This window comes from Stenella coeruleoalba, assembly GCF_951394435.1.
Source record: "Stenella coeruleoalba genome assembly, chromosome: 11".
NCBI classification, from domain to species: Eukaryota; Metazoa; Chordata; class Mammalia; order Artiodactyla; family Delphinidae; genus Stenella; species Stenella coeruleoalba.
The window spans coordinates 38,751,324-38,768,681 of record NC_137157.1 but is presented as its reverse complement, the minus strand read 5'-3'; the positions used below and the strand labels follow the sequence as shown (position 1 = coordinate 38,768,681).

At 37.1% G+C, this 17,358-nt stretch overlaps 1 protein-coding gene across 8 annotated transcripts in view; it reads right to left on the bottom strand.

The window, feature by feature from the left end:
• PPP1R12A (protein phosphatase 1 regulatory subunit 12A) overlaps positions 1–17,358 on the bottom strand; it is a 150,685-nt gene that overhangs the window by 68,472 nt on the left and 64,855 nt on the right. For all 8 annotated transcript variants that reach the window (XM_079936684.1, XM_079936686.1, XM_079936685.1 and 5 more), the window contains one exon: positions 4,736–4,854. In XM_079936684.1, coding sequence (XP_079792810.1) covers positions 4,736–4,854 — 119 coding nt within the window. The remainder of the gene's footprint in view (positions 1–4,735; positions 4,855–17,358) is intronic.

The following is a 17,358-nucleotide window of genomic DNA, read 5'->3' as shown; positions in this document are numbered from 1 at the left end:
TAACTGGTCCTTAATCCACCTATAATTGCAAGGTTTTTAAACAACGAAAACAATGTATATTGAACTAAATTGGGTGTGATATAATAAAGTGATTAGACTATTTAACATCTGTCACTGCTATAAAAAACAGTAGGGCCTCCCTGGTGGCGCAGTGGTAGAGAGTCCGCCTGCCGATGCAGGGGACATGGGTTCGTGCCCCGGTCCGAGAGGATCCCACGTGCCGCGGAGCGGCTGGGCCCGTGAGCCATGGCCGCTGGGCCTGCGCGTCCGGAGCCTGTGCTCCTCAACGGGAGAGGCCACAGCGGTGAGAGGCCCGCGTACCACAAAAAAAAACAAAAAAAAACCAAAAAAAAAACCCAACAACAGTAAATGTTAGCTTGAAATGTAGCCAATTCTCATAGGTAAGAAAAAATAAAATCAAATTGGAATTTTGTTAGCTAAGAAATGCAAAAATTGACTTGTGTCCCACACTAAATAAAGAAAATTGCATTAAAACATAAACCAGAAATACTTTCATCTACTATTCAATCATTACTACTTTCAAAGGCAATCTACTCAAGCATGACTAGTTGTTAATCAAATATATTAGAATAAGAAATAAGAGCCAAAAGAGTGATTAAAGAACTTTAAAATATTAAATAATAACTTTCATATCAGGATAAATAATTTGAGAAATCTTGTCATTACGAGAGATATATTTAGGGTGCTCTTTTTATAAATGTTAAACTCTATTAGAGATGCCTCTATCTTTTGTTTCTTTGGAATAAAGTTATGCTATATAAATTCATGTATTCCCATTATATGAATAAAATGAATATCATGAAATATTTTCTAAGAGATATTCCTAATAAAATGTAGTATGGTACAGTGATGAAGAGTGTGGGCTCAAGGTATCTGCTACACTGTTTGGGACTGAACTACATACAGCACGACTTCCTACATGTATGACCTTGGGCAAATCACTGTGCCTCAGCTTCTCATCTGTAAAATGGGGTGACAGTAGTATTAACCTCTTAGAATTGCTGTGAGAATGAAATGAAATAATGCATGTAAAGCCTTTTGCTCAATGCCTGGCAAACAATCGGTATTTAATAAGAGTTAGTTATTATTTTTAGTATCAGCTCTTTACTTTTCAGTTTCAGGGTCATACTATATACTATTTTCTAGAATTTCCCCTCACCTATTATTTTCCCAGATTTACATTTTCCATCCTGACATTTCCTAAATTCCAACAGTGCACTGAACACTGTCATCTAGATGTGCTTTAGCAACCAAACTCAATATATCCCAAAACAAACTCATACACTCTCTAAATCCGTTCCTGCTTTGTCCCACATTTTCCCGAGTGAATTTATCCAGTCATCACTTCTTAAACTGGAAACTTCAGGAGGCAAATTAGCTTGCTTCAATTCTTCCTTCATCTCCACATTCAATTCTCCACCAAGCTGTTTTAATTTTACCTTAATATTTTCTGAAAACAGTCCTGGCTCTTTGCTCTTTTCCATCTTAAGTGTAACCATTTTGCCCCTTTTCATCTTTCACCTGGATTAAGTGAAGAATCTTCTTCAAGAAAGGCATGCCACCATGTATCCCCCACTCTAATGCATCCTCCAGATTACCATCAGCTGCTTTATTACTAAAAACCAAATCCAATCAGGTTAATTTCCTGCTTGGGGATCTCTGTTGCATCTGTCTAATGCCTACAAAAGAGATGTCCACCATCTGGCTCCAGCCTAATCTTCTCGAGCCTCAACCTCATACTAATTCCATCCTGACTTTTTACTCCATTCCAATTCTAATGAATTCTCCACGTATGCTATGTCTCCAATTCCTTTTCTTTGCACATGCTGATACCCCTGTCTCACATGCCTTTTTTGTCCACTACCCCCCTTCTTTGCCAAGTAAATTCCCTCTCAAATGTCATCTCTCAAACCCTTCCGGACTACTGCAAACAGTTACTCATAGGCTTTTCTGTTCTCCCACATCATTCTGTTCCTACCTATATTTTAGCACATAGCACACTGCATTGTGGGGCTCTGTTTATATACTTGTCACTTCTATACACCGTGAAATCCTTAAGAACAAAGTGTGTCTCTTAAAAAAAAAATACCCAGCACTCAGAACATATGCTGGCACCTTAATCAAAACTGAATGAATCATTACAACTAAAATCAGCCTTGCTAACAGTTTCCTTTATATATAGAAGGAAACTAAAGACAAGAAGTTTTCAGTACATATCTATCCCTTTCCCAGTTCATAATAATTGCTAACTACTATTAAACAATATTGTTGCTATCTATCTGGGCACTCACCAGGGCAAGCTGGACAGATAAGGGACTCTTCATCCAGGTTGATGCTTTATACCCATTCTTCCAGCTTCTTCAAGTCTTGAAGATCCTATTACTCCAAAATTGCTTGCTTAGGACACAGCTGTTAAAAGCTCTTCCGTGTATCTATCCAAGTTCCAGTTACGACTAGTTTCCTAATGTGTGCCTTGTTTCTCCTGAGCTCCAGGTACCTTCAGCCACTTGTTACAATGCCTCAACTCTATTTAGGCATTTAAATATTTCTTCAGTTTCAGTGCCTAAGATTTTTTTTTTTAACAACCAGGTAGTCATTATGAATTTTCCTAATCCCAAGGAATAAAAATCTCTTTTCAAGGAACTGACTTAGCTTCTATTTCTCTGCTTTTATTTCCTGATGAACCACATTTCAGCTGGAGTCAACCTTCTGAACCAATATCCCATACCTTAGGAAAACACAGTTCTCTTCTGATAATACCCATTTAATCACTGCCTAGACATAATATAGTGGAAATCACACAGTAATTTATATATATGTGTGTGTGTGTGTGTGTATATATATATATATATATATATATATATATATGTTTTTAAAGTTGTATATTATATATATATTATATATATATTAGTTTTTTTAAGTTGTAGTAAAATATGCATAACAAAATTTATTATCTTAATAACCATTTTAAGTAGACAGTTCAGTAGCGTTAAGTACATTTACACTGTTGCTCAATCAATGTCTAGAACTCTTATCATTTTGCAAAACTGAAATGCTATGCTAATTAAACAAGTCCCCATTCCCACTTCCTCCTAGCTCCTGACAACCATCATTCCACTTTCTCTATGATTTTGAGTACTTGAGGTACCTCATGGTAAGTGGAATTATACAGTATTTGCCTTTTTGTGACCGGCTTACTTCACATAGCATAATGTTCTCAAGGTTCATCCAGGCTGTAGCATATGTCAGAATTTCCTTCTTAATGCTGAGCAGCATTTTCTCTAAGTATATACTACATTTTGTTTATTCATTCATCCATTGATGAACACTTGGTTTTCTTCCATCTTTTAGTTATTGTGAATAATGCTATAAACATGGGTGTACAAAAATCTCTTTGAAACCTTCCTTTTAATTCTTTGGTTATATGCCCAGAAGAGGAATTGCAGTATAATACAGCTTTATATTTATTGAGATATAATTCACATATTATTTAAAGTATACAATTCAGTGGTTTTAGTAAATTCGCAGAGCTGTGCAACCACTATCACAAACAGTTTTAGAACACTCATCACTCCTGAAAGAAATTCTACCCATAAGCAATCGTTCCTCATCTATAAATTGACATCTCCCAAATTTATCTCCAGCTTGTACCTCTCTCTGTTGACATATTCAACTGCTTGGATACCTAATAGGCAAAACAAACTTAACATGTCTGAAAAATGAACCCCTGAACTCTCCCTACAAAACTTACTTTTCCCACAACATTCACACCTCTCATAAAAACTTCACCCATCTAGTGGCTCAAACCAAAAATCTTAGAATCTTCCCTGCCTTCTTCTTTCTTACACACTGTAGTTTTAATCACTCAATAATCTTCTTGGCCAAACCTTCAAAATATATCTAAAATCCAATCTTTTCTCATCACTTTGTCTACTACCACCCTGCTCCTGCCCTTGCCATTCTCCTACTTCTGCCCTTACCTTCCTATAATCTATTCTCAACACAATAGCCCCAGAGATCCTTTCTAAAGCAAGTCAGATCACGTCACTCCTCTATCTCAATCCCTCCACTAGCTCACTGTTTCACTCAGGTTAAAAGCTAAAATCCTTCCAACAGACCACAAGGCCCTATGTGATATGGTCCACTGCTACTTCTCTGACCTCATCTCCTTCCAGCCTCTTCCTTGTTCTGCCTGCTTCAGTCATACTGGTCACACTCGCTGCTTCTCTGAAAACACCAGGCACCCTCCCATCCTTGAATTCATTGGTTCCTCTGTTTGCAATGTTCCTTCCCCAGACCTACATGATTCATTCCATCACCCCAGTAAGACCTTAGCTTAAATACCACCTTATCAGTGACAACTTCTTGATCACTCTTTAAGTTTGCAATGTGTCTCATTCACCCCGTACACTTCCTTATCCCCTTTGCCTGTTTTACTTCTCTCCAAAGCTTTTATTGACAGATAATTTTATGCCTTACCCTACCACTCATGATACTTCTTTCAACTTTAAAAACATTAAAAAGACGTAGAGTTAAGAATCATATATTTTTTCAAGTAGAACCTAACTTCACATACTGTTAAGTAAACTGATTTTCTTTCCACTCAAATTAAGATTGCCCTTCAATGTCAACAATCATTTATTGAAAAAGTCAAGTATCATGTTCTTTACACAACAGTTTTAAACATATTTTACATCTAGGTTGGTTACATTACCTTGCCGATTAACTTCATTTTGAAGTAGCTCTTCCATTGCCTCCTCCTCAGCAATATCTAAAGGTGTGTCTCCTTCACTGTTGACAGCACCTACATGTGCTCCCTGACCAATCAAAAACCTGTAAAATTAAAGGGAAGAGAATTAAGCAATGACGGTATCATCAAAATAAGACTGAATGCATAGCTAATGAGGCAAGCTCCTATGCAAGAGCAGCAATAAAAACCAAGGATAGCATAGGTATTATTTAAGTTTTAAGAAACTACCATAAAAAATGTTTTCTTTCCTTTTTAAAATTTTATATTTCCTAAAATTTTTCTATAAGGTACACACATTAACTAAAACAAAAATGTTATTTTAAAATAATTACAAAGTCTTTCATAGAATTATTTCAGACTGTCTCCATTAAGATTTTTCATTATCTCCATATTGACTGATTTCCTAACTGAACTTCATGCTCCCAGTCTCATGCCATAAGCAAGTTCTTAACTTTGGGCTCATGGGCATAATTCAGAAGGTCATTCAGTTGATACAGATATATTAAAATACCGTGTATGTTCATCACTATTTTGAAATTAAGGTAATTATTAGACCAACTACTGAGTCTTTTTATTTAATGTGTTACTAAAGAAGCACATACATACTTTGTACTCAGTATTTTATTTTATGCATCCAAAACACAATACTAAGAACATGTTCACAGGCTTCATCAGACCTGACAAAGGGATCCGGATACAAAATGGTTGCGAATCTCTTTCACTATGCCAACTGCACATCTCCCAGAATCATCTATTTAACACAACCAGAGTCAATTTCCAACTTAAAATTCTTTGAATGGTTGTCCACGCTAGGAGAAAACATACCTACATGGCCCTTACTGATCTGGTTTTGTCTTCTTTTCAGCCTCATTCCTCTTCCTTCTTGTATCACACTTCAGACTCCAACAATATGGAACTGTTTGTAGTTCCAGATTAAGCCATGTTCTTTTGGCATCCCTGATTTTACTTTTCTATATATAAAGAATGGCTCCCTTTTTTCCGATGTTCCTAATCAATCTAACTCTTATTTGTATATATATTTTTTTACAGGCTACATGACAATATTCACATTATCAAAACAGTGAAGGACAAAAAGCCCTCAGAGTTTTAAAAAAAGAAGAAAAAAAGAAAAAACTCCCTTATATCTCTCCTTCTGTTATCATGTTCCCTCCCCAGAGATAAACACTATCAACAGCATGGCAAATATCTTTCTGGTACCTTTACTATGAATTTATATGTGTGTCTATAAAGAAATATATACAGTCACTTTTGAGGTTCTTTTTGTAAAACAAAAATTAATGGGATTACTTTAAATGTACTGGAGTGCAACACTTGCCTTCTAATAGCTGAAAAATATTCCACAATATGGCTGGATCATACTTTTATTTAATGCCATCCTCCTAATGGATGTGTTCTTAAATGGACATTTGACATTATCAATCTTTAAAATTTTTCTCAACGTGATGAGAATACAGCATCTTATCATTGTTTTCTTTCCTGATTACACACGAATTTGAAAAAAATCTGGATATGTTCACTAGCATTTGTATTTTCTCCTTTTGTGAACTTCTTATTTACTTCTTTTGCTTGTATTTTTAATGTGTGCCTTAACTCAACAAATACTTATGGGGTGTTGTTACAGATTGAATGGTTTTGTGCTCCTCCAAAATTCATGTTGAAACCCCAAACCACCAATATGATGCTATTAGGAGGTAGGGTTTTGGGGAGGTAATTAGGTATAGATGAGGTAGAGGTTCGAGAACCCATGATGGGATTAATGTTTTTAAAGAGGAAGAGAGTAGAGCTCACTGTCTCTCTGCATGGAGGGCACAGCAAGATGGCAGCCATCTGCAAGTCAGGAAAAGAGCCCTCACCAGACACAGAATTAGCCAGCACCTTGATCTTGAACTGTCTAGTCTCCAGAACTGTGAGAAACAAATGTCTGTTGTTTAAGCATCCCAGTTTACGGCATTTTCTTACAGCAGCCAAAGCTGACTGAGACAGGTGTCTACTATGTATCTACCACTATGTTACATGTCAGGCATATAATAGTAAGCAAAAACAAATGCAGATCTTCCCCTCAAAGATCTTATAATCTAGAAAGAGAGCTAGATTAATTCCCTAAATACATGTAAAACTTTGATGTCTTATAACAGTGAGTTATGTCTACAAGTGAATAACAGAATAATTTGATTTAGTAAGGTCAGAAAAGGATTCTCTGAACAATATATAGGTACTAGCAAACACAATGGAAGGAGAGTATGTTCCAGGAGAGAGAACAAAAGGCACCAAAAACCTGTGACAGGAAGTGTGTATGGCTAGACAAGGGTTTGGTTCATTCTCCTGAGAGTAAATGAAAGAATCAATCTCTATATAATATGTCAGGTACACCCCAAAGTCAGTGAATGTTTATTTTGTAAGATCTGTAAATGATCAACTATGTGTTTCAAAGAGATCACTTTTGTGAAGTATGGAAAATAAATGAGAATGGAGAAAGAATGAAAGTAGTCAGACCAGCTAATGAGCTACTGCAGCGTAGACAAAAATTATGTTGGAAGCTTGAATTTGATGGAGGAAATGGATAAATTCCAGAGATATCTAGGAGATACTAGAGATCAGCTGGATATGAGAAGCGAGGGCGAGGAAGGTGTCTATTATACACTGAAGTTCTTGACTTGTCTGTGATAGATGGACGGTAGTACTAATAAATGATACACAAAAAAATAAGTTATTCTCTCCTTCTGACAAATAGATGTGCTGCAAATATTTTTTCCATATTGTCACCACATTAAAAAAAAAAGCAAACCTTTTCTTACAGCATTTTGTATTTGAATGAAATTTAAAGGTTGTATGAAGTCAGGTCTGTCAATCTTTTGCTTTAAGAAGGACTTTACCGACTAGCTATTGATATCTGTGTGGAGATTTAACTTTTACAAGACACACACACATAGAAAGAGAAAGATAGAAAAAGGAAAGAATATACACTATAAAGTTAACAGAGGTAGCATTAGGAGGAATTTGCTTTTTTAATTTTTTTAATTTTATTTTTTAGCCGCACTGTGCAGCATGTAGTATCTCAGTTCCCGGACCAGGGATCAAACCCGCGTCACCTGCAGTGGAATTGTAAAGTCTTAACCACTGGACCACCAGGGAAGTCCCACATTAGGAGGGATTTGTATTAGCTGGGGTTTTCGTTGGGGGGGGGGGGGATTTTTTTGTTATCCTGGTTTTCTGCAGCAAGTTTATTTTGTGTATGTATATTAGACCACAAAAATGACTACCATGCCATTTTGTAGCCTGGTATTTTTACAATTAATAATATGTTATAAACATTTCTCCTTGTGCAAAACAATTTTTATGATCTTCACGGGGACTTCTACAAACAGAAGTCATATTTGAATTGAAGAAACTTTTTCTGTTTCACAGTTTTAAAAAATGTAATATAAAACTAATGAAGAACATTTATATACTACAAATAAATAAATAAATGAATCTGGAGCCAAAAAAAAATAAGATATTATTGGAGTAGAACCTGTGCTATGCTCCAGGGGAATATGTACGTATTCTGCTAGGCAAAATCTCAAACAATCAGAGATATTTACATAAAACCACGTATATTTTGCTTAGGTATTAGAAATCATTCACAGGATGTAAAGACAGAATAAAAGGAAGACCTCAGAGTGGCTGCAGTGCTAGCAGAGGGAAGCAGAGTCTCAAGGAAGTAACAGGTCAAAGCCAAAATGAGACAATCCAAAATTTATATAAACAGGAAGGATGTTAAGAGAAACTAACAAGAGTAAAGTTCTGAAAACTGTGGGCAGGAAGTAGGGCCTGGAGCAATCCCTGAGCCAAAAGTTTAGGTATAAATATGTATGCATACAATTCACAAACCTCTCCATGACTCAAGAACTATTATTTGCAAATGTAAATAAAATAAATAAATAAAACCCCATGGCATTAATTCTTATTTACCATGAATAATCTCAAAAAGCCATTCAAAGATTGGTTGGGTGAAAAAAAGCATAAACATTTAAATTCTGCAGACTTCGGGTTTGGTTCCCACCTCTGTTTCTTGACAGCTGTGTGATATTCATTAACTTAAAAACATTTGAAACCTAGCTTATAGGTAACTTACAGGGCTGTGTTATGTTTAAATGAGTTAATGTCTAAAAATAAAATTAAATTCTATCTGTTATCACATCATGCAAAATCATCACACTTAGAAAGCAATATTTAAGATAATGTGAAACAAAATACAGGCTATCTGGAATACCAGAAACTCACTTTGTGGGACCCTTGGAGATACTGAAAACAGATGGTCAGATTTCCTTCAGAACAAAAACGGCTGGGGTATTAAAAGCAGCTCATGGGACTGCTGATTAGGAAAAATACACTATATTTACTGTAAGATTTCTTGGGGGGGGAAAAAAAAAAAACTATGAAGATTTCACACAGGAGTCCCAAACTGAAAGTCAGAATATTAGGCTGTTTTTCAGATGGGTAACTTTTTTGAATGCTTCAGGGTTTTAAAAAAAAAAGGGCAGGCTTTTATTTGCTTAACAATGGTTAATGATGTCCTTAAGCAATACAAAAGAGGTCAACACAGGAGATGCCACCTATTGAATGATGAAAATCTTTATAAATTACTGAAGTGAAAAATGGTAAACTGCTAGGTTTACTGAGATTTATAATAACCTACAGCTTGGAGTCAATAAATAATTTTGGATAATTAATAAACCTCAAATTCAAGACATGATCCAAATGGATTTCTACAAAATTATTTGCATATGTGTGAATTTAAAAATCTAATAAAAGGTGTAAAACTTGTTAACCAAATTATCGGGTGCAACTTGGATGTGGTATATTAGATGGATAGGATTCTATCTGGGTTAGAATGATTCAATGTTAACTGAATTCAGCAGACAAATTTGACAGTCTCATAATTATCTTGGATTCTGAGTTTTGTCAAAAGCCAAACCACAGAAGAGATTGAGAAGGAGAAATAGTTCATTTTAAAAATTTGATGTTTTAATTAAAGCCCTTGTCTTTAAATCAGAAGCTAATGAGAACATAGTAATCAAAGAGACAAAGAGAAAGAAATTTCATCAGCAAGAGCTGAATATATTTAGTGTTCAAACTTAATGTACATTGTTTTATTTACTGTAGAAAAACTAGTATCAAGAAGTTGTTTTAACCAATACATGGATTTTTCATGCATTCAATACATGAATTTTTAAAATTCGAAACGTCAGTGCAGCCTTAAAAAAGAAGTTCTGTCATACAGGTGAATCTCAAGGCCATTATGGCAAGCAAAATAAGCCAGTCACAAAAGGCCAAATGCTATATGATTCCACTCATATGAAGTGTCTGAAGTTGTCAAAATCATAAAAACAGCAAATAGAAAGGTGGTTACCAAGGGCTAGGGGAGTGGGGAGGGGAAATTAGTGTTTACCAGGTAGTTTTAGTATCACAAGATGAAAAATCCTAGAGATCTGCCCCCCAAAAATGTGAATATGCTTAACACTATTAAACCATACACTTTAAAATGGCCAAGATGATATATTTAATATTATGTTTTTACCACAATAAAAAAAAAACCCCACAAAGTCAGAAAACCACTGAAATAGTTGTTTCTTGACAATTCAAATGAATTACTCAAAGCCATCCAATGAGACAGAAATTATGAAAACTAAGCTACCTGAACTTTTCAAAGATGGGTAAGAGAACATTGTACTATTAACTTCAAAAATAAATGCAGACTTCCTTGGTGGCACAGTGGTTAAGAATCTGCCTGCCAATGCAGGGGACACAGGTTTGATCCCTGGTCCAGGAATATCCCACATGCCGCGGCGCAACTAAGCCCGTGTGCCACAACTACTGAGCCTGTACCCTAGAGCCCATGAGCCACAACTACTTAGCCTGCGTGCCATAACTACTGAAGCCCACATGCCTACACAGCCCGTGCTCCGCAACAAGAGAAGCCACCGCAATGAGAAGCTTGCATACCGCAACAAAGAGTAGCCCCACTCGCCACAACTAGAGAAAGCCCACATGCAGCAACAAAGACCCAACGCAGCCAAAAATAAATAAATAAAATATATTAAAATAAATAAGTAAATAAATGCTATTTTCTTTTGGAAACCTCTGAGCAACATAAAATCAGTGTAAATAACCTTATGCATCTTTAGTGGGAATGCACTTTCCTATTTCATATTTGAAGTTCTATATCACAATAAAAAACAGCTGAAAGTAACTATAACAGTAAGAATCCAAACAAAAGTTCTGACCTGGAACTTTTGAAAGTTTTCTTTAAAATAACAGTTCTTTCCTTCAGCACCTGACAAATGTTGTGCCACTTCCTTCTGGTCTCCATGTTTCTGATGAGAAGTCTGCTTTAATGCAATGCCCCCTGCCCCAATGTTATAGTAGTTCCTTTCTCATTGCCTTCAAGATTTTTACTTTGTCTTTTGTTTTCAGAACTGCTTTGGTTTATCCTGTTTGGAATATGCTAAACTTCTTGAATCTGTAGGTTTATATCTTTTGCCAAGTTTGAGTAAGTTTTTAGCCATCATTTATTACTTCTTTAAATACTTTTCCAGCCATGCCCTCTTTCTCTTCTTCTGGGACTCCAATGGCAAAAATGTTAGCTCTCTGGTATACTCCCACAGGCCCCTGAGGCTCTGTTCATTTTATTTTAGTCTATTTTCTCTCTGTTGCCCAGATTTGGTAATTTCTGTTGTTCTGTTTTTCAGTTCACCAATTCTTTCTTCCATCCCCTCCATTCTGCTGCTGAGTCTATCTGCTATTTATTTCGGTTACTGGATTTTTCAGTTCCAAAATTCCCATTTGGTTCCCCTTCATATCTTCTATTTCTTTGCAGACTTTTTTTGGCTGAGACTTTTTTTCATTTGTTTGAAGCATACTTGTAATTGGTTGTTGAAGCACTTCTGTGATAGCCACTCTATAATCTCTGTCAAATAATTTTAAGATTAATATCTCTGTAATCTTAACGCTGGTCCCTATTGTCTTTTTTTTTTTTTTGCAGTACGCGGGCCTCTCACTGTTGTGGCCTCTCCCGTTGCGGAGCACAGGATCTGGACGCGCAGGCTCAGCGGCCATGGCTCACGGGCCCAGCCGCTCGGCGGCATGTGGGATCCTCCCGGACCAGGGCACGAACCCATGTCCCCTGCATCGGCAGGCAGACTCTCAACCACTGCACCACCAGGGAAGCCCCCTATTGTCTTTTTCATTCAATTTGAGATGTTCCTTGGTATGACAACTGATTTTCAATTGAAATTGGAACACTCTGGGTATATTATGAGACTCTAGATTGTGCTTAAATCTTCTATGTTAGCTGACTATATTTGGCCCTGCTCTAGCAGAAAAGATGGGGAGATGCCATCTCATTATTACAAGGTAGGGGTAGAAGTTCAGGTTCCCCACTCAGCCACCATTGACACTAGCGATGGAACAGCTCCTTGTTACTTCTGACTCCTCACCAAGCCTTCACTGATACCTCCCTGGCTAAGGAGGCTATGGGTGCCTCACTACTACACCCTATGTGGCCTCCACTGACACCATAAGGGGAGAAAGAATTAGGCCTCTTTACTGATGGGTGGTGGTGAAAGTATTTACTCTCTACCAGGCCCCTTCTGACTCCACCCCAGTGGGGAGGAGTAGGAGCTCCTTTTTACTGCCAGGTGGGGGTGTAAGTCCAGGCTTCCCACGTGGTCTCCAGTGCCAGTTAGGGTAGGGCTAGTTAACTATCCGATGGGGATGAAAATCTCGGCAGGTTCTGTATCTGGCCTAATCTGACATCATGACAGTAGAGGTGCTAGGATACCTCATGATAGCCTGGTAATGTTGGAAGTCTATGCTCCCTACCTGGCCTTTGCTAGTGAGGGTATGGGTGGGACCATGGTTTTTCTCTGCAGTGTTTGGCTGGAGTAGTTTTTTTTTTAAGGTTTTAGGGTACCCCTCTCCTAGTATTTGGCTAAAGAGGTTAGGGTTTTGTTGGGGCTTTTTTGGGGGGGCAGTGTGGGGCCATTGGTGCTTCTGGGTTATCAGCTTCCTCAGTTCCAAGTGTGGTATATCTGAGGCAAAGAGAAAAGCCAGAAACTTACTCCTGTCATTCTTTGGATCCTGAGATCCGTAGCTGTTCTGTCTTCTCTCTATCTTTTTTTTTTTTTTTTTGGTCTTCTCTCTATCTTATAGAGTCTTTGTATATTTTATATATCATGTTCAGGGTTTTTAGTTGTATTCAGCAGGAGGAAAAACGGGAAAAACGTATCTATTCTATTTTCCAAGAAGCAGAAATTCTCATTTTTAATTGTCAGGAAATTATAATGTTTATAACATTACCAATTTTAACCTTTAAAAAAATTTCATTTTGTCAAAATCTCACAGGTAGAAGTATTATTTTTATACATAAACCCTGTTACTAGTCCAGTAACATGGACTAATGTACCTTGCCAAATACTGTGCTAAATTTCTGACATCGTGGTTTCACAATTATGCTACAGATACAATTAATTATGCCGATAGCAAAGACCAGGCTATTGTGTGTGAGAGAAATGAATCTATCTGTGAAAGTGGGCTCTATTTTCCAGTTATCTAGGCACCCAGATTGTCAAAACAAAACAAAACACAAAAACAAATTCAAAATGTGCAGAAGGATTTAAATTCCTCTCTTCTCTTTGTAAAACCACCTTTAAATACAGGAAATTCTGTAGCTTCTGTCTTCAGCATTTCTTATTTCTCTTAATTATTCCTCAGAGCAGTGACTATACTTCTTTGACCATGCACTAACTCCTGAAAATGCATATTTATTTATTAAAATCAATTACATGCACTACTGTCTTACTTTATTACTGTATCTCCCAATTCCCAGAGGCAAAAATCCTACTCATTGTGTAATAATTCTAAGATATACATTTTCCCCAAATTTTAATATTGCTGAAATCTTCTACAATCTATTGACCTTACAATCAATGATGTCTCAGCAATGGACAATGGCCACGACATGGTTGTCATCATCTGTCTTCATGTAACCCCAGTCACAGCTATTCATATTGTTTTCAACTTCAACTGATTTATGTGCATTCATACCTTTGATACCTTATTTACTGAGCTTAACTGTTACTTAAAATGTCTTCCTGGATGGTGTCTGAAACTTTTTGCTGATACCTTGTAGTAAGATCAAGAAAGCACCACCAACAACACTTGCAGAATGCTATCAGTGGCTTAGAAGAAAATCCCAAAGGCAACAATACAACATTCTTAAGCAATGCTGCATCCAAGACACTACAATTAGATAAAGAATGATACTGTGTGTGTGGGGAAAAAAAACCCCAAGGTGCTTAAAAACAAAAAAACACACACACTGTATTACAGGTTTTTGTTTTTAACCTTTTAAATTGGTACATAAAATAATGACAATGTGTTATGACGATGGCATCTTAGATTTGATGAAATTCAGTTTACGCATTATAAACATACCCAAAGAAGTCCTGGCTTCCTATTGCACCTTTTTAATTGGCATCTCAAACTAGGCTTATTTAAATTCACATTCCACTACACTCGAATTTCCTCTGCTTCCCTCAATCTTGCTCTTTAATTCTTTAATACTGAAGTTAAAGGGCATCATTTTCCCAATTACAAAGGCTAGAAAGGGAGGCAGAATGGTGTAGTGTCTTAAAGTGCAGACTTGACAAGTTAGACTGTCTAGGTTCAAATCCTAGCTCTGCCAATTATCGTGTGATTTCTCTCTATGACTCAGTTTCCTCATCTATAAAATAAGAATTATAATACGGGCCAACCATCACTCATCCAAACCCAAATTTCAAAACTTTTCTTTTTTTAAAATAAATAAAGAAATAAGTAAATATTTATTTATTTATTTATTGCTGCATTGGGTCTTCGTTGCTGTGTGCGGGCTTTCTCTAGTTGCGGCGGGCGGGGGCTACTCTTCGTTGCAGTGCATGGGCTTCTCACTGCAGTGGCTTCTCTTGTTGCGGAGCACAGGCTCTAGGCACGTTGGCTTCAGTAGTTGTGGCACACGGGCTCTAGAGCGCAGGCTCAGTAGTTGTGGCTCATGGGCTTAGTTGCTCCATGGCATGTGGGATCTTCCCAGACCAGGGCTCGAACCTGTGTCCCCTGCACCGGCAGGTGGATTACTAACCACTGCGCCTCTAGGGAAGCCCTCAAAACTTTTCATATTTTAGAAATATAATATTGTAGATTATGCAACACCCTTATTGAGTCTGAGGCAGTACTCCATAACCAAACATGTTAATATTTTTGCAAAAAATAAGTTAAGTGGGGGAGAAACAAAGACTATAAATAGCCTCGTATCAGTTCAAGTCATGGTGAGTTGCCAAATGAGCCTACACCAAACTTACAATTTATTTTGTCATTTTTCAGAATTTTGAGGGTTTGGAATTGTGCATCTGGGCCTGTGGGGTGGTGGCAGCAATATATTTTCATGTAATTGTTAGGATGACCAAAATTATGGACTTAGAGCAGTGTATATTAAAGGACTTAGAGCAGTGACTGGCACACAGTAAGCACTCAATAAATGCTAGCTATTATCAGCATTATAACTACCTTTGATTTTTCCTCCCACCTTACTATCTAGATCCAGTGAATCACACTAAGCCTTATTAATTTTATTTTCCAAATTTCTTTCAGATCTGCCCCACTTCCAAGCTCACTGCCACTGCCCTGTCTCTAACTCCCTAATCCCTAATCTGTTCAAACTCCCTAATCAGTCAAGAATTGTCTTCTTAAAATACAGAGAAGGATCATCATGTTCCTAAAAACGCATCACCACTAAAGGTCAGTTAGCAAGGCATACAAATTCCTCTGTGCTGTAGTCTCAGTTCCCTCTTCCTGTCTTATCAGTTACTCTCTCCATATACCACTAACACTCCTCTCCTCAAAAAACGACGACTCCAGGGGGCTTCCCTGGTGGCGCAGTGGTTGAGAGTCCGCCTGCCGATGCAGGGGACACGGGTTTGTGCCCCGGTCTGGGAAGATCCCACATGCCGCGGAGCGGCTGGGCCCATGAGCCATGGCCGCTGAGCCTGCGCGTCCGGATCCTGTGCTCCGCAACGGGAGAGGCCACAACAGTGAGAGGCCCACGTACTGCAAAAAAAAAAAAAAAAAAAAACCAAAACAAAAAAACCAAAATACATAGTCTGCTTTACACTAACTATGTATCATTCTTGACAAGAAATATGTAAATAACCGAAATGCATGGATTTGCCAACTCTTCTTGGTGCTCAAATACCCACATATCAAAGTAAATAGGACAAATGACTACTTCACTCTCTCCTGCTCCTCTCATCTAGCTAGGTCTGCTCCAAGACCAAATGATCAGATGATAGTTTTCTTTATTAAATAATCCAGGAGAACCAAGAGCTTAGCTATTTTTCACTAAAAGTAGTGACCAAAGATAGAATTATGAATAACAACAACTAATTCAGCTAACTTTACTGATAACTAAATATATGCCATAGATTGTGCCAAGTGTCTTATAAACACTATCTCATCTAATCTTCACAATAATCTTATAGAATAGGGATAAGCGTTAACATTCCTATTTTAAAGATGAGGAAACAGAGGTTCAGAGAAGCTGGTAATTTGTCTAAAGTTAATAGCAATTAATTAGCAGAGTTAAGATTAAAATAAGAGTTGTCTCATTTCTGAGCTTGATATTAGGAATATTGTAACGTTTCTCATAGGCATGGTGGTGCAATTTATATAGTTCTTAAATTGGTAGGAATTTCTGATTCTTTTACCAAAAATAACAACATTATTGAATTCCAGGCAGAGGAATCAGCAGGTGCAGACTATGAAGCAAGATGCTTAGTTTGTTTAAAGGCTCAGCAAGGGGACCAGTTTGGCTAACAAAGACAGCCTGGAGAACGTGGAGAAAATGACATCAGAGAGGTAACAGAGGGTCAAACCACAGCCTGTAGGCCACCAAAACTCTGGTTTCTAAATGCATTATAAACCCACTGGAGGGTGAAGGGCTTTGAATTAAAATGTGATGTTATTCCACTTGCAATACTTTAAAAGGATCATTCTGGCTGCTGTGCAGAAAACAGATGGGGGGAAGAGGATGGTTATGGTTAGAATGATTCCAACTGCAATAATTTCAGTGAAGAACAGTGTCCAGGATCAGGGAGAAATGAAAGAGGTGACGAAACAGTTAGATACTGGATATATTCTAAAGGATAAGCCAAGAGAAATCTTGAGGATTCTGTTGTATGTTTATGAAATAAAGGTTATAGTGAAGAAGAAAAGCCATGCCATAAATAAGCCACCACAAATATTTTAAAAAATTATATCCTTAAATAGCTGATTCTTTAATGATCAAATAACAAAGCTAATGAAACTTTTTCCATGCTGTAAATAAGACCGTGAAGATGTCACTGAATGTCACTACCAGTATATTATAATGATATGAAATCTTCAGCAATGTCTTCAGAACTACTCCAAACGTGAAGAAAAATATGTTAAATGTACTAATTAATCAACATTCCATTCTATATACTATAAAACTACATAATGCTAGCCTAACA